Source organism: Cavia porcellus, unplaced genomic scaffold (assembly GCF_034190915.1).
Source record: "Cavia porcellus strain 051 isolate PalLab524CR breed Dunkin Hartley unplaced genomic scaffold, mCavPor4.1 scaffold_2, whole genome shotgun sequence".
Classification (NCBI taxonomy): Eukaryota; Metazoa; Chordata; class Mammalia; order Rodentia; family Caviidae; genus Cavia; species Cavia porcellus.
Genome location: NW_026947485.1, coordinates 39,589,671 through 39,617,362, shown reverse-complemented (window position 1 = coordinate 39,617,362; position 27,692 = coordinate 39,589,671). Strand labels below are relative to the sequence as shown.

The 27,692-nt window shown below is 56.7% G+C and overlaps 1 protein-coding gene across 6 annotated transcripts; it reads left to right on the top strand.

The window, feature by feature from the left end:
• Flnc (filamin C) lies at positions 1–27,413 on the top strand. Of its 6 annotated transcripts, XM_013158346.2 has the most exons (49): positions 1–552; positions 4,934–5,182; positions 6,617–6,714; positions 6,866–7,016; positions 7,107–7,225; positions 7,426–7,503; positions 7,700–7,862; positions 8,032–8,232; positions 8,611–8,673; positions 9,522–9,659; positions 10,032–10,158; positions 10,285–10,421; positions 10,647–10,840; positions 10,936–11,049; positions 11,657–11,800; positions 12,001–12,124; positions 12,243–12,403; positions 12,679–12,769; positions 12,852–13,021; positions 13,218–13,335; positions 13,428–13,690; positions 14,042–14,639; positions 15,154–15,327; positions 15,426–15,588; positions 15,862–16,022; positions 16,574–16,741; positions 16,820–16,943; positions 17,364–17,520; positions 17,593–17,782; positions 17,941–17,964; positions 18,082–18,329; positions 18,683–18,781; positions 19,088–19,187; positions 19,471–19,611; positions 19,861–19,989; positions 20,074–20,247; positions 20,862–21,023; positions 21,103–21,306; positions 21,642–21,794; positions 21,880–22,002; positions 22,107–22,349; positions 22,511–22,780; positions 22,879–23,016; positions 23,268–23,383; positions 24,644–24,776; positions 24,864–25,040; positions 25,205–25,423; positions 26,194–26,403; positions 26,503–27,413. In XM_013158346.2, exons 1-49 carry the CDS (start codon positions 198–200, stop codon positions 26,688–26,690), a joined length of 8,244 nt encoding a protein of 2,747 aa, XP_013013800.1. In that variant the 5' UTR covers positions 1–197; the 3' UTR covers positions 26,691–27,413. The 6 variants fall into 6 exon arrangements, with proteins under 6 accessions (XP_013013800.1, XP_003475226.1, XP_013013802.1 ...); XM_003475178.4 differs by lacking the exon at positions 8,611–8,673; XM_013158348.2 differs by lacking the exon at positions 18,683–18,781.
• Positions 27,414–27,692: the final 279 nt, after the last annotated feature.

The window sequence follows — 27,692 nt, the reverse complement described above, 5'->3', positions numbered from 1 at the left end:
GGCCTGTCCCGCACTTCCCGAGCACTGCTCCGCCCCCGGAGGAGACAGCGAACAGCGAGAGGCCCGGAGCCCCGCCAGTCAGGGCGCAGAAAAGTTGGAGAGGAGCGCAGCGGAGCGAAGAGTCCCGCGGCAGCGACCCGACAGTACCGCACCCCGAGCCCCCAGACCGTGCAGTCCCGACCCCCACCGCCGACAGCATGATGAACAACAGCGGCTACCCGGACGCCTCCGGCTTTGGCCTGGGCGACGAGGCAGACGAGATGCCGTCCACCGAGAAGGACTTGGCCGAGGACGCGCCGTGGAAGAAGATTCAGCAGAACACGTTCACGCGTTGGTGCAACGAGCACCTCAAGTGCGTGGGCAAGCGCCTGACCGACCTGCAGCGCGACCTCAGCGATGGGCTGCGGCTCATCGCCCTGCTCGAGGTGCTCAGCCAGAAGCGCATGTACCGCAAGTTCCACCCGCGCCCCAACTTCCGCCAGATGAAGCTGGAGAACGTGTCCGTGGCCCTCGAGTTCCTGGAGCGCGAGCACATCAAACTCGTGTCCATCGGTCAGTGCGGGCATGGCCACAGCGGGGGAGGGCCAGTCCCTTAGGATCTGGGAACATAGGTGCTGAGTGGGCCCATGGGGAGCTGAGATGGAAAAGGGAGGGCTCCCTGGAGCCTGCCTCCCCGACCCGGCCACTGCCTTGACACCTTTCTGTGACAGGAGACATTCCCTAGGTAGCCAGAAAGTCCAGACCTTAGGCTTTCTGAGCCCTGCAGCACAGCCTCCCTCAACCTCCCACCAACCTGGGGCCATTCATGGTCTCCTTTCTACTAGGAGGTCCCCAGGCAGGCTTGAGAGGGCGTTACTGATTCCAAGGGGGCATTTATCCCATGCCAACAAAGCAAATGGCTTCCCAGACCCTCCACGGGGAAGGAGTGGATTGAAGACAGCTCCTAGCCACACATTTCCAGCCTGGGTCACCCTGCTCTGAGGCCAGGGAGAGCCGGTGTCCGTTCGGCCAGCACTACTTAGGCTCTATGCAGGCTGTGCTCAGCAGCTGGGTTCAGGCCCAGGCTAGGACAGGCAGGGCCCATCCTCAGAAACCTAAAAAGGCACTGAACAGTGGCAGGCAGCTTAACTCTAGCCTGCCCTTCTCTTGTTCCGCCGGCCCAAGGGGGGCTCCTGCCTTGAGTGCCCTGCCCCAGCCCACACCCTACGCCTGGGATTGGCTGCAGCTAACAGTCTGCGCTTGGGGAGGGAGGGAATGGCCTGTGGAAGGGAGGAAGTCATTGAGTGTAACCAGATTTGGAAGGTGTGTCTGTGCTGGGTGGAGGTGGGAAGGCTGGAGGCCTTTAGCCCATTAGCCCAAGGTAGGCTTTGCCTAGTAAGAAGCTGACATTCCTGCCTCCATCCTGGCAGGCTGGGGGCCTGCCACAGAGCCTTGTCCCATAGCTGTGGTGAGCTTTTAAGAGCCCTAGCATGATTTACAGGAAGGACCCTTTGGAGAGCTCCAGGAGGGAAGTTGGGCAGAAGCCAGTGCCCACCCCTCTAGAGCCTTGTCTAGATAACTGGTTGCCTGGCCATCCCCTCTCTCCTTTAGTGCCATCTCCAGGCCTCCTGAATTAGCAGCTGAGGTCAGTCCAGGGGCCCTTTGCCCTGTCCAGTCCCCTCCCTAGGCCTTACCTCCTCCTGCCCCAGTATTGCCCCCCCACCAGCCAGCCCTGGCCTGGAAATAGCCCTGTCTCCGTGACACAGCAGATGTCTCTGAGCTTTCCAGAAGGACAAGCCTGAGGGCAAGGGGTGGGGGAGGGGCCCTGCTGTGTGCAGTGAGGTTGAGGGGTAGGGATGAGGGGAGGATGGGGGCTGAGAGGTAGTCCTGGAGCTGTCATCCCCTCCATGCTGGAATCAAAAAGCAGGACAGATTGTCCCAGGTGGGGTCTCCTGGGGAAAGCCTGGGGCCTCTGCAAGACATTATGAGAAACTACGCAGCCTCCCCTCCCTCGGGCTGCGGCTGCGGGGGTGGCCGGGCCCCTCTCCAGGCCTCATCCTTCCCCGGAGCACCTCTCCCCTCCCCCATGGCGGTGCCTGGCTCCAGCCCCCTTGGCTCAGCTGTGGAGGGGCCAGCTCCTAGCTGGGGGAAAGAAGCCAGAGCTGTTTGGGGGTGGGAGGGAAGTTCCCTGGGTTCCCGCTGGGAGGAAGGGGAGCTGTGCCCCGAGTGGGCCAAGAGGCTCACTCATGCTGATGAGATAAGCTGTCAGCAATTCAGCTGTTGGGCCAGAGCTGCGGCTGCAGGGGAGGGGCACAGACACCAGCCCTGAGACCCCATGTGTAAAGGGGCTACCTGGAAGAGGGAGCATGCTGCTTCCTGTAGTTCCCCAGGTCTCATTTCGTGCCAGGGAGGGGCCATTCATAGGCCTACTGCAGGACCTTGTCTCAGGACTGAAATTGAGCATCTGGGCATTTGGGATGTGTCATAAAGACCCCCTCCACACACACTTCTCTTTCTACACAGGAAATCAGGGTTTGGGATGGGAGCAGGGAGGTGGGACTTTTCAAAGTCCACCTGGAAGAGGAATTCTCAGCCCAGATGGCAGGAGCTGCATGCCCTTCTTACCCCCAGAACCCCCTTCTCGGCCCCCACTGCTCTCTCAGCCCCTCAGAACAAAGAGGCCTATGAAGCAGTTCTCTGTCCCGCAGCTGTTCCCCAGTTGCTATTCCTTCTCCTGGAGCCAACAGCCGAGGAGGGGCTTGAGGGGGCAGCAGCTGTCCCAGCGCCTCCCTCTGCTCAGCCCTCTCTCCCCCTCTCTCCACTAGAGGCAGTGTGTACCGGGTCTCAGACTAGCTCTTTGGTCTCTCACACTCTGGGAATGATGGGCGAGTGGTGGCTCAGTCCGGTGCTGCACTGGGAAGCAGCTTGGGTTTGGGCTCCCTCCTCTGCCTGGCTTCCAAGCGGAGGGGAGGGAGGAAGGTCATTGCTCCCAGGGTGGGACTGGAGCCTGCTGTCCCCATCCTGCCCCACACCATGGACCACTTGCTGTGTGGCCCAGGGCCAGTTGCTAGGGAGAAACCTCTCTGACCAGCAAACATGAATGACCCTTTCTCCACCCTTCACCTCCTTCCAACCCCGGGCTTCAAGGCCTGCCTCCCAGGGGTCTGACTTCACTTTGAAATGAGCACTTCTGGATATGGGATCCCTGGCTTTGATGGCCATCAAGGCTATGAGAGACTGGGGGCACTGGGACATCCAGACTGTGAAAGTGGTGCGGGCTTGTGTGTGAGAGTGAAAGAAAGCACTGAGGCCGACAGACAGCGAGTGTGTCATGGAATCCAAGAGCTGCCAAACCATTGTGCTGCAGTGAAGCCAGGGGAAAGGGGCGGGCTGGGGAGCTGCTGGGGAAGGAAGGATGAATCAGTGACAGGGTGGGGGAGCACAGGGGCCAGGGCCCAGAAAGAGCAGGATTCCTCCTCTGAGGCAGGGGGGCGGGTAGGGTGGAAATGTCAGGGGTTCCCCTGGCCCTTGTCTTCTCACATCCTTCCCAGGGATCTGGAGAGGGGAGCAGGAACCCATGTATAAGGTGAAAGTTTCCAGCCCCGCCTTCTCCCATCTCTCAGGCAACATCAGTAAACAAGTCTTTGCCCCTCCCAACCGCTCAAAAGCAGTCAGTGCTTAGAGAAGCCAGTGGATTTCAGGCCTGCGTAACGCAGTACAGTAGGCATGACGCTTTACAGTAGGCTGGATTCTGAAATCTGCACTCCAGTCCCCTCCCTCCTGGATATTTTCCTCAGACTGTTAGAGGGGAACTGGGGCTCTAAAATTTTGGGGAGCTTGTTCTGGTCCAAAGTATTACTCAGAGGAGGTGATGGGTAGAGTGTGTCTCAGCCTGAGATTGACCCCACCCCCCCAGAGTGACATTTCCTTCTCCTAGTTTTTTGAGATCCCACTGATGCCCAGCATTGGCAACGTCCCTTTCACACCTTAGCCCAGCATGTGCTATGCCCCGCCCCCCCAAGAACCCTTTTCTTCCAAAAGCTGTTATGGCCTTTAGAGTAGATTATGGGTGGAATAGAGCTGGTCCCATTCCTGTCTAATTTAAACTTTCAAAATATTCATTCTGTCACTTTTCTTGAGACCCTGATAAATCCTAGGCATTGAATATAGAAGATAAAACACAGGGTTGAGAGTGAAAGAAGTCAGGCCAGGTATGATGGTGCATGCCTGTAATTCTAGCACTTGGGGGGCTGAGGCAGAAGAATCGTCATGAATTTGAGGCCAGCCTGAGGTACATACTGAATTCAAGGCCAGGCTGAACTACATAGTGAGACCTTATCCCAGAAAGAAAGAAAGAAAGAAAGAAAGAAAGAAAGAAAGAAAGAAAGAAAGAAAGAAAGAAAGAAAAGAAAAAGGACCCCCCAAAGTTGATTCTATGATCCCATTTATATAAACTTCTAGAAAAACAAACTAATTTACTGTAATAGTGAACAGATCAGGAAGAAAAGCCACATGCAAGGAAATTTGGGGAGTAGTGGCCATGCTAATTCTTGATTTGTGGCAATGGCTTTGTGGGTATATGCTTAGGGTCAAAAGTTATCCATCTGTACTATACTATGTGCAGTTCGTTATCTGTCGATAAAATGATTTTTTAAAAAAAAAAATAGTGTCTATCCCTGTGAGAAACTGGCTTAGATTGGAAGTAGCCTCAAGGTGCTGAGGAGGTGAAGGTACCGTGGAGGACAGAGGACCAGCGCACAGCACACGGGCCGGGCCTTGTCAGAGGGAGGGAACTTAGTAGGCAAAGAAGCGGGCAGGTCCTGGAGGTAGAAGCCTGACACCCTGACTCCCTAGCAGCTGTCCCAGGAGCTGGGCAGGTGTGGGTGGGCACTCAGGACAGAGGTGTAGTACAGGGCGGACTTACCTGATCCGGCTTGTTCCCTCCACTCTGCAGACAGCAAAGCCATTGTAGATGGGAACCTGAAGCTGATCCTGGGCCTGATATGGACACTGATCCTGCACTACTCCATCTCCATGCCCATGTGGGAGGATGAAGATGACGAGGATGCCCGCAAACAGACCCCCAAGCAACGTCTACTTGGGTGGATCCAGAACAAGGTGCCTCAGCTGCCCATCACCAACTTCAACCGTGACTGGCAGGATGGAAAGGCCCTGGGTGCCCTGGTAGACAACTGTGCCCCCGGTGAGTAGGTCATGCACAAAGCCCTCAGCCTGGAAGGACAGTGGGAATGAGGTGAGGCTGGAGCTTGTCAGGGATTAGGAGCACCGTGGAGTCTGTTCCTCCTCCTATCAGGAATCATTGCTGGAGTCAGGCCAGACCAGTGGGTGGGCCCGATTCTGCAGGGGCAGGAAAAGATTTTACAGGCCAGGACAGTGAGGTTCAGATAGGGCTGAGTTGTCAGTGATCACACAGCTCCCACTGGAGGCCAGAGCCTTATTTTTCTGCTTAGTCACATGGGTGCCACTCCCTCCAAGCAGAGACAAGAGAAGTGCAATGGGACTTGTACCAAGAAAGATCAGTTATATCAAGAGCAGGCTCTACTTGGTAAGACCCTGGAAGAGTCTGAGAAGGGGTTGAGGCCCAGGATGATGTGGGCTGAGGCAGTACTGTCCAGAGGCAGGTGACCCAACCCTGGCCCCTCTGGCTGTGGGCCCTGACCACGTCAGATGAAAACAGGTCAGGACCCTCAGAAAACTGAGGCTATGTAGGCCAGGGCCCTACCCTGTGCACAGCTCCTTCTTGACCTTCATATCCTGAGAAGAGAGGACTTCTTCCACCTTTTCCACTGCCTGAGGAATCACAGCGCCTTGGGAAAACCCCACCCCTACCCGAGGGTCAGCCAGGCAGCACAGGGTGGGAGGTGGGGGCACGCCGCCTAGGAACCATTCCCAGCTGCTGAACCACTGCCCACAGCTGGTGCAGCTGCCAGCAGTGAGCTCAGCTGTTCTGGGCAGTCATGGGTTCCAGCCTTTGAGCCGGCCCCCTCCCCACTAATGCATAAGGCTTTCCTCCAGCTCTGGACCAAGCATCCCCCGACCCTGTACAGCTTCACGGCTTCACAGTGTGATCTGGAGCTGCCTCAGCATTTTTTTTTTTTCTGCTAGAAGGGTGAAATCTTTATGGTTATAGAGAAGAATTCATCCTCTTCCAAGGCAGTTAGGAAAGGAGAGTTGGTGCAAGAAGTGTTAGAGACTGGGGCTGCAGCTTAGAAAGCAGAGGCTGTGTGGGATGGGACTTCAGCCTCTCCTCCTCAGCCCCGAAGCAGCTTATATGAGGCAAAGAAGTCTGGCAAGGGTCCCTCTTGGGGGCTTGGTTTTCAGGGTCTTTGCTGGGTGCTGGACAGGCAGGAGGCTGGCTGGCAAGGCTGGTGCCAGGCTGCGTCAGCTGGAGCAGAAAGCCTTTATTGTTGGTGCTAGTGAGGGCTGCTGTACCTCATTTGGGATCCCAGTGAATGGGCTGCGACATCAGGAGGCAGTGGGATCCTGGCTGATCGGGGCCTCAAGCTGGGCAGTAAGGGTGCGAAAGCTGCAGCCTCTGAAGAAATAGGGAGTACAAATGCTCTGCGTCTGGCAGGCTGCTTCCCCCTAACTTTTGATCTTTCCACTATCTCTCCAGGCCTCTGCCCAGACTGGGAGGCCTGGGACCCCAACCAGCCTGTGCAGAACGCCCGAGAGGCCATGCAACAGGCGGACGACTGGCTCGGGGTGCCCCAGGTACACTGGCAGCTGGGGTGGTGCATGGGGCATGAGGGATGGGGGAGCAGAGCTACAGGTTGGCCAGTAAGGATACATGGAAGGATGCAGGTGAGAACTGAGGCAGCCGGATAACAGGGGCACTGGGAGAACATCATTCCTCTCCATGCAGGTGATTGCCCCTGAGGAGATTGTGGACCCCAACGTGGATGAGCATTCGGTCATGACCTACCTCTCCCAGTTCCCCAAGGCCAAGCTCAAACCTGGTGCCCCTGTTCGTTCCAAGCAGCTGAACCCCAAAAAAGCCATTGCCTATGGCCCTGGTATGTGTGAACCCCTGCTGTCCTTTGCCTGGGGAAGCTGGGGAGGAGCAGGGTCCTATTGTGTAATTCAAATTCTGCTTCTGCTCCTAGGCATCGAGCCCCATGGCAACACGGTGCTGCAGCCTGCACACTTCACCGTGCAGACAGTGGATGCCGGTTTGGGCGAGGTGCTGGTCTACATTGAGGACCCTGAGGGACACACGGAGGAGGTATGGAGAGCCCCCCTGGGATGGAGGGATTAGCATGAAAGTTGAACCAGATTCCTGGGGTGGCTTCCAGAGCAGCCATGTGTCATGGAGGCTAGAGAAGGTGTCACCATGGGACTGTCTGGGGCTGGGGAGTCCTAGGTACTGTGGAGTCAGCTGGTGCCACAACCACTGTGGCTTCCAATCTTTTTCCTTTTCAATAGGCCAAGGTGGTTCCCAACAATGACAAGGACCGCACATATGCTGTCTCCTATGTGCCCAAGGTCGCTGGGCTACACAAGGTATCTTCCTGTAGGGCCTCCTGCCTTGCCTGCTGTGGGCATCCATGGCTCTGATTCAGTGGACCCCTCTCAGCCTACACCTACCCCTTCCAAGCATCAATCATTCACCTTTCACCCTCTTTGGCTCTACTGTGCCCCTGTACCCCTCTCAGAACAGCCCTGCATTAGAAGCTAATGTTTGACCTCTGATCCCTAGGTGACTGTGCTCTTTGCTGGCCAGAACATTGAGCGTAGCCCCTTTGAGGTGAATGTGGGCATGGCCCTGGGGGATGCCAACAAGGTGTCAGCCCGTGGCCCAGGCCTGGAACCTGTGGGTAACGTGGCCAACAAACCCACCTACTTTGACATCTACACTGCTGGTATGTGTGGGTCGCAGGGCATGTCAGATGGGCAGCCCCTAATGGGATGTGGGGTGTGAACAGTGGGCTTGGGCAGAGGTTCTAGGCAGAGGATGGTTGGTCCAGAATGGGGGAGCCCGATCAGCTGTGTGTGTCCAGAATGGTCCCTGACAGCCTTTGTCTGTGGCAGGGGCTGGCACTGGTGATGTTGCTGTGGTGATTGTGGACCCACAGGGCCGTCAAGACACAGTAGAAGTGGCCCTGGAGGACAAGGGCGACAGCACATTCCGTTGCACATACAGGCCTGTGATGGAGGGACCACACACAGTGCACGTGGCCTTTGCTGGCTCCCCCATCACTCGCAGTCCATTCCCTGTGCACGTGGCAGAAGGTAAGGAGCTTTACTATGATTCCTCAAATAACCCTCACCAAAGCCAGGATGCAGAAAGCCTCAACACCAAATTCCAGGTCTGAGGATTGATGGGAAATGCAGCACCTAATCCACAAGGCGGGCAGCTAGCTGAGGGCCAAGATGGGCAGGAGGAACACCCAGGTCAGGCCCTGGGGAGATCTTGGCCTTATCATTTGCCTACCAGGGAGTCTGGAATGGGAAAGAGGAGGGCAGGAGACTGCACTGAAGGACACAACAGGTGCCACCATGGAAAGGTTGAGGGAGGTGGCAGGGCCAAACTGGTGGCCAGTAAGACCCCACCTGCTTGCCAGGCCTTTGGCTGATGTCCCCCAAAACTGGTTCTCTCCCTACACTCAGTGCCCCTGCCGCCACCTGCCCCCTCCGTGCCCATCGTCCACCAGGCCAAGAGAGTGGCGCCACGTTAGTACTCGCCAATGGAGGCAAGGCTGGGTATAGCCCTAACTGACTGGCCTCACCTGTATTGTGTGGCATGACCCACATGCTGTGGTTTGAGCCTATTCCGTGGCATTCTGTGGCAGCCCCAGGTTCCACGCCATTGGCTGTGTTCCATGGCGAGTTTCCTTGCCGTTTGCCTGATGATTTCTGTGGTCAGCTCAGGGTCTGTGCTGCAGCCCGTGTTCTGTGGCAGGCCTTGGATTTTGTGCCACTGCTTGTGTTCTATGGCAGGCCTTGGGTTATACCTCATTGCCTGCTTTGTGGTATCCCTTGGGCACCATGCCATTGTATGTGTTCTGTGGCCAGCAGAGATTCCCACTGTTGCCCGTGTCCACGGCAGGCCAGGTTCTATGCATTGCCTGTGTTCTGTGGCAGGCTTCATGTTACATGGAACAGCTCTGGTTCCATGGCATTGCTGGGTGTCTTGTAGCATGACCAGGCTCCTGAGATTGCGATGGTGGCTCTGAGAAGGCTCAGATGATTGGGCTTGGTGTGGATAAAGGGGCTTTCCCTGTCTCAGCCCACTCTCAGCCCAGGCTCTGTCATGTTTTTGTCCCAAGTGGCTCTGAAGACCCCAGCAGGAAGGGTTTCTTGTAACCTCCCTGATCTGGGGCCAGCTCTCTGCTCAGCACGGCTGCCGGCAGCCCAGTTGCGTGGGAGACGTAACAGGGAATAGGGCAGGGTTGCATGGGATCATGGCCTGTTCTTGTTGGGGGGGATCAAAAGGACTGTGGGTAGTGACGGGGATAAGTGGTCAAGGCTCTGTCTGAGCTCCTCAGCACCTCCAACCTCGCTTTCCTTCCTCTCCCCAGCCTGTAACCCCAATGCTTGCCGTGCCTCTGGACGAGGCCTGCAGCCCAAAGGCGTACGTGTGAAAGAAGTGGCTGACTTCAAGGTGTTCACCAAGGGTGCCGGCAGTGGGGAGCTCAAGGTCACAGTCAAGGGGCCAAGTAAGTGACAGGGCAGTGCAGGGACTGGGATGGAGCAACAGGGAAGAACTCTGGCTAGTTGTTCTGACAGTCTGAGGGTGATGACAGCCAACCCCACACCACACTGGGCGAGGACTCCAAAGGGGCACCATAGTGTCTTGACACATTGTCTCTGGCCTGCCTCAGTTTCCCAGAATGCAAACTAGAGCTAGTTTTCTGTCTTGTGTGACTCACTGGGATGAACACTTGTGGGCACAGGGATGACATACTTCCTGCCCTGAGTTTCAGCTCTGCCCGTAGTCACACTGCCCTTCACTCCCTGGGTCCCAAGCCTTTCCTGAGAGGACTGAGGAGCTGGGACTCACAGGATATTTTCTGCCCCCCTCCCACCAGAGGGCACAGAGGAACTGGTAAAGGTGCGGGAGGCTGGAGACGGTGTTTTTGAGTGCGAGTACTACCCTGTGGTGCCTGGGAAGTATGTGGTGACCATCACATGGGGTGGCTACGCCATCCCCCGAAGGTAAGAGTCATCTGAGCCATCAAGGGGCAAGAGGAAGGGAGGCAAGCTGCAGGGTGAGGGCGGAGAGGAGGGGGCTTCTGGCAGGGGCACTTGCTGACACTGACAACGGCTCCCTCTTTGTCCTAGCCCCTTTGAGGTCCAGGTGAGCCCAGAGGCAGGGACACAGAAGGTGCGGGCCTGGGGTCCTGGACTGGAGACTGGCCAAGTGGGCAAATCAGCTGACTTTGTGGTGGAGGCCATTGGCACAGAAGTGGGGACACTGGGTAAGTAGCTGGGTGCCAGAAAGTGGGAATACTGGGGAGAGGTATGACATGATGGAAGAACACTAGAGAGTGACTGGGGACAGAGGCAGGAGTGCTGGGGATCATCAGGACAAGTAGGGAGATGGGATGCTGGGGTGACTAGGGCTGTTGCTATGGGGCAGGATGGGAAACACGCCTGAGAGTCCAAGCTGCCTCCTACACCCTTTGACTCTGCCTCTCTCCCAGGCTTCTCCATCGAGGGACCCTCACAGGCCAAGATTGAGTGCGATGACAAGGGTGATGGTTCCTGCGATGTGCGGTACTGGCCCACAGAGCCTGGCGAGTATGCTGTGCATGTCATCTGTGATGACGAGGACATCCGCGACTCGCCTTTCATCGCCCACATCCAGCCAGCCCCACCAGACTGCTTCCCGGACAAGGTGAGAGCCCAGCTCCTGCACACAGGCTGGGCTGGGAGGTGGTGAGCTAGCGCTCCTTCAGGCCCCAAACCAACTCTCGTCTCTTGCCTGCCCAGGTTAAGGCCTTTGGGCCTGGCCTGGAGCCCACTGGCTGCATTGTAGACAAGCCCGCTGAGTTCACCATCGATGCCCGAGCAGCTGGCAAGGGAGACCTGAAGCTCTATGCCCAGGTGGGTGCCACACACCCTCTGCTGCCCCCACTCTCCCTGACAGGGCCTCTGGAAGGGAGGAAGCCACATCAAGAAAGGCAGGACTGGGTCTCATGGGTCCATAAGCAAGATGAAAAATTTAAAATGTGTTTTCTTACTCATGGTAATTTTAGAAACATATTTTACCCAAAACTAATTTTTTTACTAATAATTTACCATTGAAAGATGATTCTATGGACACTGGTTTCATTTTCTCAAACTTGTATCTATTGACCTCCAGAGGTTAATGAACATTTTCTTGAGGCTCCAAGGAAATGATGACTCAATTTTAGGAACACTGATTTCACTCCACTTCTCCCTGACTAACACATTTCAGAGATGACTAAAGGTCAGTTGGCAAAGCAGGCCACATAGATGGCCTTGAGCCAGGTCTCCTGGTTCCCAGGATGGGCCCTGGCCACCATAGCACATCAGACACAAGTGATGTGATGTCAGGGACAGACACGGCACCAATGTGTTAGTGTCTAGGAAAAGAGAGGTGCTGAGTCCTTTTAAGGTGCCAGGAGAGGGGGTGCCAAAGTGCTCGGAGCCACAGCCACTAAAAACCTTGCTTGTGTGATGCCCACAGGATGCAGATGGCTGCCCCATCGACATCAAAGTGATCCCCAATGGCGACGGCACCTTCCGCTGCTCCTACGTGCCCACCAAACCCATCAAGCATACCATCATCATTTCCTGGGGAGGCGTCAACGTGCCCAAGAGTCCCTTCAGGGTGTGTCCTCCAAGCTTGCCCCATGCCTGCTGCCAGGGATGCCAAGAGGGAGGCAGAATGGTCCCCGGACTCTTTCGGCCCCTCCCATCCCAAAAATCCCTCCAAGAGGCTAAAACTGACCCATCAGGCGGGGGCAGGTGCTAGGCAGAGATTGGGACTTGAGAGAGGTACACCATCCTGAGCGCTGACCCCCTCCACAGGTGAACGTGGGAGAAGGCAGTCACCCTGAGCGAGTGAAGGTGTATGGCCCTGGCGTAGAGAAGACAGGCCTCAAGGCCAATGAGCCCACTTACTTCACAGTGGACTGCAGCGAAGCAGGCTCCGGTGCGCACAGGCACAGAGTTGGGTCTGAGTGGGAGGGGGCTTGGACTCCAACAGGATTCTGTGACTGGGGGGTGGAGGGATTTGGGCCCCACTCAGGCCCCTGCCTGCCTTCCCTTAGGTGATGTGAGCATTGGCATCAAGTGTGCCCCTGGTGTGGTGGGACCTGCAGAGGCCGACATTGACTTTGACATCATCAAGAATGACAATGACACCTTTACAGTCAAGTACACGCCCCCAGGCGCTGGTCACTACACCATCATGGTGCTGTTTGCCAACCAGGTACCCCAGCCCTCTGCTCTTGGCAGTTACCATGCAGGCAGTGGCCTGCATGTCAGAGGTCTATGCAGGCAGCTAGAAGTGCATGGTTTTGGGGGGAGAAGGCACAGCTGTGCAGACCCTTCTCTGAGTGTGGGCACTGTGGCCAAGAGGACTTACCAAGGCTGTGCAGAGGTCATCCTCTTCCACATTCATCTGCTGGGCATTTTCATCCAAAGCCAGGCTGATGCAGGAGAGTGATCTAGTTAGAGCTCTGACCACCCCTTTTCCGCATCCAGGAGATCCCCGCCAGCCCCTTCCACATCAAAGTGGACCCATCCCACGACGCCAGCAAGGTCAAGGCTGAGGGTCCTGGGCTGAACCGCACAGGTAGGTGTCTGGAGGCAGTGGGGCCGGTGTGAAGTTGGGCTTGGGGTTAGGTCCTCACCACCATCTCTGGGTGGCCTCTCAGGTGTGGAAGTTGGGAAGCCCACTCACTTCACGGTGCTGACCAAGGGAGCTGGCAAGGCCAAGCTGGACGTGCACTTTGCTGGCGCAGCCAAGGGCGAGGTTGTACGGGACTTTGAAATCATAGACAACCATGACTACTCCTACACTGTCAAGTACACCGCGGTCCAGCAGGTGCGTCCCATCTTTACATGTGACTGGGGACCTGGGATCCCTCCTCTACTGTCTCAGCACTGTTCCAAGTCCATGTTCCTTTCTTGCCTACCAAGCCCTCTTTTGCTATATCTCAGCCTGAGTCTACATAGGCCCAGGGGATATTGCCAGGCTGTAGCTAAGTTACCCAGTTCTGACTTTCTATTATACCCAATAGGGCAACATGGCAGTGACAGTGACCTATGGTGGGGACCCTGTCCCCAAAAGCCCCTTTATAGTGAATGTGGCACCCCCACTGGACCTCAGCAAAGTCAAAGTTCAAGGCCTCAACAGCAGTAAGTGGGACAAAAGCCACCTCAACAGTGAGGGGTAGTGGGGTGGGGTAGGCTGGAGACTGTGCTCATGGTGTCCCTTGTGCTCCATGCAGAAGTGGCTGTGGGGCAGGAACAGGCATTCTCTGTGAACACACGAGGGGCCGGTGGTCAGGGCCAGCTGGATGTGCGGATGACCTCACCCTCCCGACGACCAATCCCCTGCAAACTGGAGCCTGGGGGTGGAGCAGAAGCCCAGGCAGTTCGTTATATGCCCCCTGAAGAAGGGCCCTACAAGGTGGACATCACCTATGATGGCCACCCAGTGCCTGGTAGCCCCTTTGCTGTGGAGGGTGTGCTGCCCCCTGATCCCTCCAAGGTGAGGAGACAGCGGCCGGTTGGAGCCAGGACCTGGGGGTTTGTGGGGAAGGTGGGCAGATCAGGCACAGAGGGCAGAAGGACTTATGTGCCAGGAGTAGGCATGGCCAAGGGTCCAGGCCCAGGGCTATCCTCCACCCTACAACCTGCCTTGTAGACAATTTAGTAATTAAGAGCCTTGACTTAAATTCTAGGTCCACTAACTAGGACAGATTATTTCATCCTCTGAGTACTGATACTTAGTCTGCCACAGCTGCTCAGCTGAAGGTTCTCAGCGTGATGGGGCACCATGGAGGTGGGGCAGCTTGGGAGAGACTGGCTATGGGGAACTCACACACCTGCTCTCTCCTAGGTCTGTGCTTATGGCCCTGGGCTCAAGGGTGGCCTGGTAGGCACTCCTGCACCATTCTCCATCGACACCAAAGGAGCTGGCACAGGTGGCCTGGGGCTGACTGTGGAGGGCCCCTGCGAGGCCAAGATCGAGTGCCAGGACAATGGTGATGGCTCGTGTGCTGTCAGCTACCTGCCCACAGAGCCCGGCGAGTACACCATCAACATCCTGTTTGCTGAAGCCCACATCCCAGGCTCACCCTTCAAGGCCACCATTCGGCCTGTGTTTGACCCAAGCAAGGTGCGGGCCAGCGGACCAGGCCTGGAGCGTGGCAAGGCTGGTGAGGCGGCCACCTTCACTGTGGACTGCTCCGAGGCAGGAGAGGCTGAGCTGACCATCGAAATTCTGTCCGATGCTGGTGTCAAGGCCGAGGTGCTGATCCACAACAACGCGGATGGCACCTACCACATCACCTACAGCCCCGCATTCCCTGGCACCTACACCATCACCATCAAATACGGCGGCCACCCTATCCCTAAATTCCCCACCCGCGTCCATGTGCAACCGGCTATTGACACTAGCGGTGTCAAGGTCTCAGGGCCTGGAGTGGAGCCTCATGGTGAGTGAAAGAGGAGAGAGGAGGGAGGGAAGCAGAGCTGAGGGCTGGGATCCAGGGAAAGCTCTTTGGCAACCCTGAGTCCTCAGGGGTCTGGACATCCCAAAGAAAGCGCAGAGGTGACAAGCAGAGGATGGCCTCTGCTCTTGTGACAAAATGACATCTACCTCTGGGCATTTTCCTGGGGAGTTTTTTGCACTTACTAGCTTAAGGGATCTTAGACCCGGGAAAGGGAAGAACCCTGCTCAGGAGGGAGCTCTAGGACAGAAGATGGTAGGAGTCAAGGGACAGTAGCATAAGTGGGCCACCGCAGGAGCCACATTCTGGACTGAGCGTGGGGGACCTGGACCTGGTGGAACAAATGATATAGGCAGAAAATCACCAAATGGTGATGGGAGTGGAGGCATATGGCTGTGGGGGACAGCCTGGGGCCCACAGGGGTACAGAGAGGATGATAGGGCTCCACTGGGAAGATTAGGGCTGATACCTATGCTGAGAATGTCTCTCTGGGATCCAGGTGTGCTGCGGGAAGTGACCACTGAGTTCACTGTGGACGCAAGATCCTTAACAGCCGTGGGTGGCAACCATGTGACAGCTCGTGTGCTCAACCCCTCCGGTGCTAAGACAGACACCTATGTGACAGACAATGGGGATGGTACCTACCGAGTGCAGTACACAGCCTACGAAGAGGGTGAGCGGCTGGGTGGAGGCCCGTCTGGATCCCAGCATGGTCAGGCTGGTGGGGTGGTGGGGGTCACACCCCGCGCTGACCCTGTGGCTGCCTTCCAGGAGTGCATTTGGTGGAGGTGCTGTATGATGAGGTGGCTGTGCCCAAGAGCCCCTTCCGAGTGGGCGTAACTGAAGGCTGTGACCCCACCCGAGTCCGGGCCTTTGGGCCAGGCCTAGAGAGTGGCCTGGTCAACAAGTCCAACCGCTTCACTGTGGAAACCAGGTATCTTCACCCTTTTATAACCTTAACTTGAGGTTGTGGCCACCTTGATCTCGTCTCTCCCATCTGTGCTTCTGTCCTTGTCTCACTCCATCCCATCCTCTCTGAGGGGTGACTCAAGAGCAAACCTCCCACAGTCTCCCAGGCAGCCACCATAGCTCATCCCTTCCCTGCTGGACTCCAGCTACCTGCTCTCATTTTCTTCCCTATCCCTGCAACCCCCTCCACTCCACACTCACTGGTCCTAGCTGAAGGCATGGGGGTGTCATCTTGCAGGGGAGCTGGCACTGGCGGCCTAGGCCTGGCCATCGAGGGCCCTTCGGAAGCCAAGATGTCCTGCAAGGACAACAAGGATGGTAGCTGCACCGTGGAGTACATCCCCTTCACCCCTGGAGACTATGATGTCAACATCACCTTTGGGGGGCGGCCCATCCCAGGTGCACAGAGGAGTGGGGGCGGGGAAGGCTGCTCTGGGAGAGGGGAGCCAGGCGTGGAGACTGGCAGAAGGGCATCCTGGAGCACATGGGGGCAGGAGCCCAGATGGTGGGGAGGAGGCCTAGGGATGTTGAGCCCTGGCTGAGGCCGGGCAGGGGGTGCTATGGACATGACAGCCCCTCCCATTCATTCCATCAGCTCTTACCTAGAGTGTTCACTCTTACTTAGAGAGGCTTGGTCACTCAGATGGCCCAGGTCATTGTCATTGGCTGCCAGGTCAATGTCAGAAAACATTTTAATGTTTTATTGTTAGGAAAACCTTCTTCCTGACCCTTAGCCCAGATGGGAAGTTTTGCCCAGCCTCAGTCCATAGCCAAGTTCATTTATTCTTATGTATGTTTTTTTTAGAAGGTTCTTAATTATTTTTGAATGTTGATCTGGCCTCACTGTGGGCATCTTGAAGGCAGGGAGGCTGCCTCTTCCTGGGCCCTTGGCCTCAGGGATACCCTCCCAGGCAGATGGGCGGAGACTGAGGTCCTCTTCTTCCTCACAGGGAGTCCATTCCGGGTGCCAGTGAAGGATGTGGTGGATCCTGGGAAGGTGAAGTGCTCAGGGCCAGGGCTGGGGGCTGGCGTCAGGGCCCGGGTACCCCAGACCTTCACAGTAGACTGCAGTCAAGCTGGCCGGGCCCCCCTGCAAGTGGCTGTGCTGAGCCCTACAGGTATAGCATGTTCGAGGTGGGAGAAAGGAGGGGGACAAGGTGCCAAGAGGCTCTGCTGACCCTGCTCCTCTTGCCCAGGTGTGGCTGAGCCTGTAGAGGTGCGTGACAATGGGGATGGCACCCACACTGTCCACTACACCCCTGCCACTGATGGGCCCTACACGGTAGCTGTCAAGTATGCTGACCAGGAGGTGCCACGCAGGTAAGGAGCAGCTCAGCTCTGGAGTGCTTCTCCTGGGGCCACTGCTGACCTTGGAGGGAGCCCCTCCCATCTGAGCCTCATCTGTTGGCATCTCTGCCCTGCAGGTGGACCTTGACACCAAAATTAGCACTTACCACCAAAAGGCATAATGAGAGAGGGGGAAGGACACTCCTGGCCCTTCTGGTTAAATAACTATGGCAGCCTCCTCCAGGGAATGGCAAAGAAATGCTCAGGCTGTGTCAAGGGAGTCCCTGGGTGACCTGTCCCGTGACTCAGGGTGTGACCTGGGTCCTGGAAATGGGCCCCTCTTCCCCACAAAGACATCCCTCCTGCCTTGTAGGGCAGGGCCCATGGCCAAGATGAGATGAGACCCCCTGTCCCCAGCCCTCAGCTAACCATCCATCCTTCCTGTCACTCAAGCCCTTTCAAGATCAAGGTGCTTCCAGCCCACGATGCCAGCAAGGTTCGGGCCAGCGGCCCTGGACTCAATGCCTCTGGCATCCCTGCCAGTCTGCCAGTGGAGTTCACCATCGATGCTCGGGATGCTGGAGAGGGGCTGCTCACTGTCCAGATCCTGGTGAGTCCTACACACCTGCCTCCCAGTAAGGCCCTGGGGCACAGGCAGGTCTTGACCTCTGCTTCTCCTCAGGACCCCGAGGGTAAACCCAAAAAGGCCAATATCCGAGACAACGGGGATGGCACATACACTGTGTCCTACCTACCAGACATGAGCGGCCGATACACCATCACTATCAAGTATGGTGGCGACGAGATCCCTTACTCACCTTTCCGCATCCATGCCCTGCCCACTGGGGATGCCAGCAAGTGCCTTGTCACAGGTGGGCACCCAGTCCACATCCCTGCCCTTCTCACCATCCAGCCCCCTCAGAACATGTGCTTAGGGATTGGTGGCCAGAGAGCCTGTCCCCCTCCAGCCCCTTCCCACTCCAGACCCACCCTGAATACTGCAGGGCCTAACACTCTTCTCTGTTTCCAGTGTCCATTGGAGGCCATGGCCTGGGTGAGTGTCTTCCTCTTCTCTTTTGCAGGAGGCTGGGGGCTTGGGGACAGCTGAGAATGCAGGACAAGGACTGGGCACAGCCCCTACAGCCCCTGACCTGGCTTTTCCATGTGGTAGGTGCCTGCCTGGGCCCCCGAATCCAGATTGGAGAGGAGACGGTGATCACAGTGGATGCCAAGGCTGCTGGCAAGGGGAAGGTGACCTGCACAGTATCCACGCCCGATGGGGCAGAGCTTGACGTGGATGTGGTTGAGAATCATGATGGTACCTTTGACATCTACTATACCGCGCCCGAACCGGGCAAGTACGTCATCACCATCCGCTTTGGGGGCGAGCACATCCCCAACAGCCCCTTCCATGTTCTGGTAAGCTCACAGCCTCACCTGGGACAGACAGTAGCTGGTGGGGAGTGGCGAGGGGACCCACACTCTTAGCACCAGCAAGGCATTCTAGAACCTGTCCTCACCTGTGGGATCCTTGGAGTCCTGAAGCCTCCCAAAGTGGGAGTTGAGCACAGCTCTGCTTTGGGCTGGGTTAGGGCCAGAACTCTAGAAATGCCGCGCTCCCCTCTGCCCAAGGCTATTGTCCTTGGCTCTGTTTCCACAAAGGGAGCCCTGCAGGAGAATCAGGGTGGAGCACTGGAGATACCCACCCAGGACCTGCGTTCCCCCAGCTATGCTCTGAGTCACACCCTGTGCCCCATGCCTTGCCTCCCTAGGCGTGTGACCCTCTGCCCCACGTGGAGGAGCCCTCTGAAGTGCTGTCGCTGCGCCAGCCCTACACCCCTCCCCGGCCTGGCACCTGCCCCACACACTGGGTACTGTGCCTACCATGGTGGACCTCACCTCTGTCCTCCTCCACTTCATTTCTTCCTTCTGTTCTTCTGCAGCCAATGCTGGGGCATGGTTTGGGGGCCTCTTGGAAATCAGGCGGGCAACAGGCTGGGCAGAGGGAGCTCAAAGCAGGCACATCACCCCACTTCTTGCAACTGGCACACCTCTCAGACCCTCGGGTTTCACCACTGATCATCCTGTTCTCTCCTTGCTCTGTCCAGCTTTGGTCATGAGGCAGCCACACTCCAGGGCCCTCCACGGCTAATGACTGTTTCTTCTATCTGCTGCAGGCCACAGAGGAGCCCGTGGTGCCTGTGGAGCCATTGGAGTCCATGCTGAGGCCCTTCAACCTGGTCATCCCCTTCACCGTGCAGAAAGGGGAGCTCACAGGTATAGCTTGGGGCCCCTGACATGAGACTGAGCCTCTTAAGAGTTGAAAACTGGGGCTCTGGAAGGGGAACAAGGAACTCTAGATCACAAACCAAGTTGGACAGCACTAAAATTCAGGCTTAGGCCACTTGTTTCCCAGTCCAGCTTTCACTGCTGCTTCAACCTGTGTCCCAGGACCTGGCCTCTGGGGTGAAAGCAGAGCCACACAGGAGCAGGGCTTGGAACAGCAGCGGCTTATGGTGGAAAGAACCAGGTCCCCTGTGTAACTGTGTCTGCCCTGCAGGGGAGGTGAGGATGCCCTCTGGGAAGACTGCTCGGCCCAACATCACTGACAACAAGGATGGCACCATCACGGTGAGGTATGCGCCCACCGAGAAGGGCCTGCACCAGATGGGGATCAAATATGATGGCAACCACATCCCCGGTGAGTGGGCTGCAGGGGCCCAGAGCCAGCCTTTCCCTCCCTCCTAGAGCAGTCGAGCTCCACTGTATGTAGACACCATGTGGGACTCAAGGAAATCTTATGTCCTGGTGGGTGGCAGACCTCCACTAACCAAGTCCCCATAGCGGAGAGGCAGGGCTCAGCAGAGAGGCTGCTGGAAGGTGCAGGACCAAGGTGGGCACAGGAAGCCCCTGTCCCTGTGCTGACCTGGCCCCCACCGTGTCCCCCCAGGGAGTCCCCTGCAGTTCTACGTGGATGCCATTAACAGCCGCCATGTCAGTGCCTATGGGCCAGGCCTGAGCCATGGTATGGTCAACAAACCAGCCACCTTTACCATTGTCACCAAGGATGCTGGGGAAGGTAAGGAGAGCTGCAAGGCTAGGCTGGAGACAAGCCAGATACATAGGGAAGGGGCTCTGACCTCAGCCCCATCTCCATCCCTAGGGGGTCTGTCCCTGGCTGTGGAGGGCCCATCCAAGGCAGAGATCACCTGCAAAGACAATAAGGATGGTACCTGCACCGTGTCCTACCTGCCCACAGCACCTGGAGACTACAGCATCATCGTTCGCTTTGATGACAAACACATCCCAGGGAGCCCCTTTACAGCCAAGATCACAGGTGGGCAACATCTGGACACACAGTCTACAGCATGGACATATAGACGCACATGAACACATTAGGAATATGCAGTTTACTCAGGGCATCTGTGCAGAAATCCCTTGAAGGTGGAGGAGGAGTTCTTGGATAAGCACAAAGAACACTTCTCCACAGCAAGAAAGGCTGTCCAGCCACCCCCAGGCTTAGGCAAGATCTCACTTCATTATTGAAGTTACTCTTGAGAAGGCAGAGAATTGGCTCTCTTCTGGCTGATGAGAAAACCCATCTCAGAGGGGCTAAGCACTTTGACCAGAGCCACACAGCAAGAAAGGGGTCTGGCGATCTGTCCTGCATCTCATTTCCATGGTATCTCAATATCAGATACCTAACAGTTCATTTAGGGATTTAACCCTCTCAAGACTGAGGCAGCCTAGGAGGAATTGGGGTGCTAGGCCCTTCTGTGGTTGCTGCCAGAGAATGTGATACAGAGCCAGCTCTCGAAGGCCACAGCCTCTGTGGCCAGGAGCAGCCTGGGGCTCTGTTGAGTCCAGCAGGGTGTGTACTAGGGGTCCTGAGCCCCATGGGTGCAGAGGCTGCCCAGAGTCACCACAGCTCAGTGCCCCATTCTTCCCCAGGTGACGACTCGATGAGGACCTCACAGCTGAATGTGGGCACATCCACGGATGTGTCACTGAAGATCACAGAAAGTGACCTAAGCCTGCTCACTGCTAGCATCCGAGCACCCTCAGGCAACGAGGAGCCCTGCCTGCTGAAGCGCCTGCCCAATCGGCACATTGGTGAGCTTGGGTCCCCAGGGGCATCTCAGGGGGAGAGGAGGCCCTGAGGGGTGCGCTGCCTGATAACCCCTCTCCACAGGGATCTCCTTCACCCCTAAGGAGGTCGGCGAGCATGTGGTGAGCGTGCGAAAGGGTGGCAAGCATGTCACCAACAGCCCCTTCAAGATCCTGGTGGGGCCATCTGAGATCGGGGATGCCAGCAAGGTCCGAGTCTGGGGCAAGGGCCTGTCGGAGGGGCACACCTTCCAGGTGGCAGAGTTCATCGTGGACACACGTAATGCAGGTACTTCTTGTCCCGAGACCACCGTTCCAACTGGCCCCTCTGGCGGGTGCCTGGCTTTCTTTCCCACCCCACATCTGCTTTGCCACACTCACCTGGACTTGCTGGCCCATCTTTGTTAAGCTTCACAGCTTGGGTCCATTCAAGGAGGTGAACATCCCATGAGTTCTCTCACTTCTAAGAGAAAGCTCACTGTCCTTGGGGACAGGGTTGTGCTCACCCCTGCCTGCCTCCACAGCATTTTGCTTAGTGGTTACTACATGCATTGAGTGTCCATACTGGACACTGTGGTGTGCATGGCATGGGGCTAAGGGAGACATGTCCCTCCCCCTTCCCAGGTTATGGGGGCCTGGGGCTGAGCATTGAAGGCCCTAGCAAAGTAGACATCAACTGTGAGGACATGGAGGATGGCACATGCAAAGTCACCTATTGCCCCACCGAGCCTGGCACCTACATCATCAACATAAAGTTTGCTGACAAGCACGTGCCTGGTGAGCTCTGGGCGTGGGCCAAGTGGGGCTAGACCAGGGGGTGGGTGACAGGCAGTTTGTGCACCTGACCACCTCCACCCCACAGGAAGCCCCTTCACTGTGAAGGTTACCGGTGAGGGCCGCATGAAGGAAAGCATCACCCGACGTAGACAGGCGCCTTCCATCGCCACCATTGGCAGCACCTGCGACCTCAACCTCAAGATCCCAGGTAGAATGGGGAGGGGCTGGGGTGGAGAGTGGTGGGAGAGGCCCAGACCCTTGGCCTCTGTGCCCCTTGCTTAACTGCTCAGCTCACCTCCCTGGACCCCACAGGGAACTGGTTCCAGATGGTATCCGCCCAGGAGCGCCTGACACGCACCTTCACACGCAGCAGCCACACATACACCCGCACAGAGCGCACGGAGATCAGCAAGACACGGGGCGGGGAGACCAAGCGTGAGGTGCGGGTGGAGGAGTCCACCCAAGTCGGCGGGGACCCCTTCCCTGCTGTTTTTGGGGACTTCCTGGGCCGGGAACGCCTGGGCTCCTTCGGCAGCATCACCCGGCAGCAGGAAGGTGAGCAGAGAGCAAAGGGCTAGGCTGGGGTCCTTGCAGGGAGGCTGAGGGGGGAGACTCGGCTCAGCCAGCCTAGGCTAGTCTGAGCAGAGGATGGGGCTTCACTGGGGGTCGGGGACAGAAGCAGCCCTTGTTGGTCCTAACATTTCCCAACCCTGCAGGGGAGGCCAGCTCTCAGGACATGACCGCACAGGTGACCAGTCCGTCTGGCAAGACAGAAGCTGCAGAGATCGTTGAGGGGGAGGACAGTGCCTACAGTGTACGCTTCGTGCCCCAGGAGATGGGGCCTCATACGGTCACTGTCAAGTACCGTGGGCAGCATGTGCCTGGCAGCCCCTTCCAGTTCACTGTAGGGCCGCTGGGTGAAGGAGGTGCCCACAAGGTGCGCGCCGGAGGCACAGGGCTAGAGCGAGGAGTGGCCGGTGTGCCAGGTGAGGGGTGAGGGCCCAGGGGGGGAGTTTGGGGCCAGGGCAGCCTGCATGAGGGGCAGCACTCAAATATCACCTCTGCCCTGCTTTCCTAAATTCAGCTGAGTTTAGCATCTGGACCCGAGAAGCCGGTGCTGGGGGCCTGTCCATTGCTGTGGAGGGCCCAAGCAAGGCAGAGATTGCATTTGAGGACCGCAAAGATGGCTCCTGTGGTGTCTCCTATGTGGTCCAGGAGCCAGGTAAGTATCCAGTGGTGCTGTGCCAGCCTGACCTTTCAGACAGTGTTCTGCTCACAGACCATGCTGAAGATGCCCAGGGACTCCCCTCACCAGCCCTGCTTTTCTCTCCCATCTCCCTGCACCCCGGGGGTGCTTGTCCCTCCTCAGAGCCAAGCCCTGCCCCAGGAGCTTATCCTGGGATGAGGCTGGGAGTGTGGCTGTGGCCCCACCATCCCACAGCTGTATCCTTGCTGACTGGCTGCCCTTCCCAGGTGACTACGAGGTCTCCATCAAGTTCAATGACGAGCACATCCCAGACAGCCCCTTCGTGGTGCCCGTGGCCTCCCTCTCAGATGATGCACGCCGCCTCACGGTCACCAGCCTCCAGGTGTGTCCTGGGCGGGGGCCTCTCTGCTAAATGGAAGACAGGCGGGTCGTCTAGGGTGGCAAGCCCGTGTGGCCAGGAATTTAGCAGTGACCTTGGGAGGGCCAGGTGGTAGAGGTCCACAAGGGCAGGACACTTGGGGAAGAGGGTCTGGGTCCCCTGACTTGCCGCTGCTGTGTCACTCTATGCCTTGTCTCTCCCTTGCTGCCTCCTGTCATTTCTTGTACTGAGTTTGTTCCACTTCCTCCCCAAAGTTCTAATGATTTTTATGACAATAATATTAAAATCAACACTAAGATAACCATGTGCCATAGAACAACCATTGTCAAATTCCTGTCATCTTGTTTTGAAATCCGGTGTCGCCATTGTTTTTTGTTGCTGTTGTCATTTTGCTTTTGTTGTTGTTTTTTGTTTGCCTCTTGATTTTTCTGTTTTTTTCTCTTTAAATAAATAAAGATATTCTACTTGAAAAAAAATCAACATTAAATAAGAGTAAACCAGTTTGTAGAGAGGCCCTGCAAGCTTCTACACATACGCATGTAGCCTTGGGACCAGGCTGCCTTACCTGGTGTGCGGGTGGGGTAGAGGGCAGCCTAGGGCGGGGGCTCTGCTTTCTCCCACCAGGATTTCTAGAGAGAGCACATCTTCCTTTCCTTCTATTAAGAGAAATATATGCCACACAGGTTCTCAGCAATCACACTGACACATGCAAGGGGCACATGGATAGGAGCTTGCTAAGGAGCAGGGAGGTGTACTACCCCCCACACGGCCTCCTTCCAGCTGTCCTTTAGAATAGTCCCAAAAGCCCCTGACGAGCCCTCCTGCATCTGTCCCCACCCTGGAACCAGTCTCCACCCAGCCCAGGCTCATACCCACCTCCCCAGAGCCCTCCCTGTGCTCCCTCCAGTTCTCTTTTGCCCATCTCCTCCCAGAAACGCTCCCGAGCCAGGCCAGACACAGCTGACCACATCTGAGCTCTGGGGCGCACACAGGCCACACAGTACTGTGAAGCCATTGCCTCTCTTCTACTAGGCCAGCCTTTGCTTCCTCAGCCAGGACAGGAACACGCTGTCCATTGCCTGCTGAAGTACCCAGCATGGCAGGCAGATGCAGATGTCAGAGCAGCCTCAACCCTCTCTGTCCCTCCCCATAAGCTGGGGTGACTGGCAGGCCCATGTGGGGCTGGGAAGGCTGGTGCCTCTGCTCAGCTCACAGGGAGAGCAGGCAGGGCAGGAGTCTGAGCATCTTCTGTGGTCTTTGCAGGAGACAGGGCTCAAGGTGAACCAGCCAGCATCCTTTGCAGTACAGCTAAATGGTGCACGGGGTGTGATTGATGCGAGGGTCCACACACCATCAGGGGCAGTGGAAGAGTGCTACGTCTCTGAGCTGGACAGTGGTGAGCTGGCCCTGCCCCTGCCTCTCCTTGCCAGACAGGACCTCCTAGGAAGAAGGGATGTTTACCCACCAATGCTCTGTCCCACAGACAAGCATACTATCCGCTTCATCCCCCACGAGAACGGTGTCCACTCCATCGATGTCAAGTTCAATGGTGCCCACATCCCTGGAAGCCCCTTCAAGATCCGTGTAGGAGAACAGAGCCAGGCTGGGGACCCAGGCTTAGTGTCAGCCTACGGTCCTGGGCTTGAGGGAGGCACCACTGGTGAGTGCTGGACCTGGGGCACAGGGTGGGTTTTTGGGTACTTAAGTGCTCCTTGCCTGGATGCAGGAGTGAGGCTCACTGAGCTCTGAGTTCAAGGCTTGGGGCCCAGCATGCTGTGGGCTGTATCTCTTCCTGCCTACAGCCTTGCTTCCTTTATCCCCCAGGTGTGTCATCAGAGTTCATCGTGAACACCCTGAATGCAGGCTCAGGGGCCTTGTCTGTCACCATTGATGGCCCCTCCAAGGTGCAGCTGGACTGTCGAGAATGCCCTGAGGGCCATGTGGTCACTTACACTCCCATGGCCCCTGGCAACTACCTCATCGCCATCAAATATGGTGGTCCCCAGCACATCGTGGGCAGCCCCTTCAAAGCCAAGGTCACAGGTGAGTGCCCCAGGTTGGGGAGGTCCACAGCCCAAGCCAGTGTGGACAGTGCTAGTGGGTGTTCTAGTCTTCCACCAGACATCATGGCCAAGTTACCAGGAAGGAAAATAGGCCTGGCTTTCTGAATCACTCAATTATACGAAGGCAGGCATGGCCATTTAAAAAAACTCCAACTCTTCTTATTTTTGTGCCCCCAACATTAGCTTAATCTTCTTTTTCCAGGTTTCCCTTATGTCTTGCTTTGAAAAAGATAAATGTTTGGCGAGTTTCCCTTTCTAAAGCTGCTAGAAGGACTTTGTTAGCTATGTAGTATGTTCCTTTTTTTTTTAATTATTATTCTATTTTTTTTCTTTTTTTTTGTCTTTTTCCTTTTTATCGGTACTGGGGATCGAACTCATGACTGCCTGCTTGCAAGGCAGGCGCTTATGCCGCTGAGCTAAATCGCCAGCCCCTCCTTTTCAAAACAAGGAAAACTTACGATGTGAGTTAGCTTGAGTTTCCAGACAAAGCCTAGCAGGACAAGGGACGGAGTCCTCAGACGCACGACCTAGGGATATGCAGGAGCTGGAGCTGGCAGTCTGGACATGTGTTTGAAATGGGGCTGTACCTCTTGAATGTCATAGCTGAGAACAGGATGTGGGGGAATGCAGTGCAGGCAGTGTGGGCTGGAAGCCTGAGTGCCACAGAGGTGTCAGTGCTGGCCCAGGGCTGACCTATGCAAGGGCAGGACCCCTCTGACTGGGTTCACGGCTACCCACTCTGCCCCTCAGGTCCTCGGCTATCTGGAGGCCACAGCCTTCATGAAACATCTACTGTTCTGGTGGAGACTGTGACCAAGTCATCCTCAAGCCATGGCTCCAGCTATAGTTCCATCCCCAAGTTCTCCTCGGATGCCAGTAAGGTGGTGACACGGGGCCCCGGGCTGTCCCAGGCCTTTGTTGGCCAGAAGAACTCCTTTACAGTGGACTGCAGTAAAGCAGGTATGCTCAAGGGGACAGGAGTGGGGGCCGGAGCAGGGTGTGGTGGGGGTGCAGGCCTCTGGGCCCTGGTGTGAGTCCATCACACTGTCTCCTTTCCAGGCACCAACATGATGATGGTGGGCGTGCATGGGCCCAAGACACCCTGTGAGGAGGTGTACGTGAAGCACATAGGAAACCGGGTGTACAATGTCACCTACACCGTCAAGGAGAAAGGGGACTACATCCTCATTGTCAAGTGGGGTGACGAAAGTGTCCCTGGAAGCCCCTTCAAAGTCAATGTGCCTTGAATCCCAGAAGTGCCTCCCCTAGCCTCAGCCCCCACCTCTGGCCAAACACTCACACCTGTCCACACACCAGTGCGCCACACCCAGATACACTCGCAGAGCCAGCACTGCAGACACCTGCCTTGGGTGTGACTTGAATGGCACAACCTCCCTGCCCTCCACGGGTGGAAGCTTTATCTGTCTCAGGCCAATGTCCTCTCTTGAATATGCTGTGAGGGAAGACTGGGGCCAGGCTCAGAGGCAGAGGCTGTGACATAGGGCAGCACAGGGGGTTGGGGGAGCCCTGAGTTTCCTGGTGGAGCCCTGGCCAGTGGGAGAGCATGGTGTTGGGTGTATCTGTGCATTAGAGAGATTACCCTCAAGTCACCCTGCCAGCCAGGCCACCTGGCCTGAGGACTGCACTGGGCCTCTGTGGTAGTAGCCACCACCCTGGAGTGTTACAGACTTGGAAAAGAAAGCACAATCAGAGAACAGACCCAGAACACACAGCATGTGGACTGCCCCAAGCTCTATATACCCACCCAACCAGGCTTCCTGGGGAACTGATATCTCTTTCTCCCCCTTCCCCTCCCTCCCTTTTTTTACGGTTGCACAGCTCTGCCCCATGGGGGCCCTTTTTTACACACTGCGAGGCCCAGCTTTCTGGGGGGTCTTTTGCACATGTCATGCAGCTCAGCTGGGAGCTGCTTAGGTGGAAAACTCCAAATAAAGTGCGGCTGTCGCAGAGGCTTGACTGTTCCTTGTGGGTATGCTCTGGGTGGCTGGCCATCACCTGGCATTGTGGCTCAGATTCACCCTGGGGAGGCAGAGGCTGGATGACTGTCTCCTGGCACAGTCAGAGGGCTGGGATGTTGGCAGAAAGCTTGAGAGACTGGAGTGGGGGTAGAGGCTGGGTCCTAGCCAGCGGGAAGCTGGAAGACGGTAGAGGGGAGTGGACACTATGTCCTGGAAGGCTGCCTGCCCCAGGACTTCCAGAAGGCCAGTTTCAGTTCAGCCTGACCTGGG

Excerpts from the sequence above, each read along its gene's own strand:
- Flnc (XM_013158346.2), top strand. The coding sequence starts at position 198 with ATGATGAACAACAGCGGCTACCCGGACGCCTCCGGCTTTGGCCTGGGC. Across the intron at positions 10,422-10,646 it reads CACAGAAGTGGGGACACTGG|GCTTCTCCATCGAGGGACCC; the intron begins GTAAGTAGCTGG and ends CCTCTCTCCCAG. Across the intron at positions 12,404-12,678 it reads TGGTGCTGTTTGCCAACCAG|GAGATCCCCGCCAGCCCCTT; the intron begins GTACCCCAGCCC and ends TTCCGCATCCAG.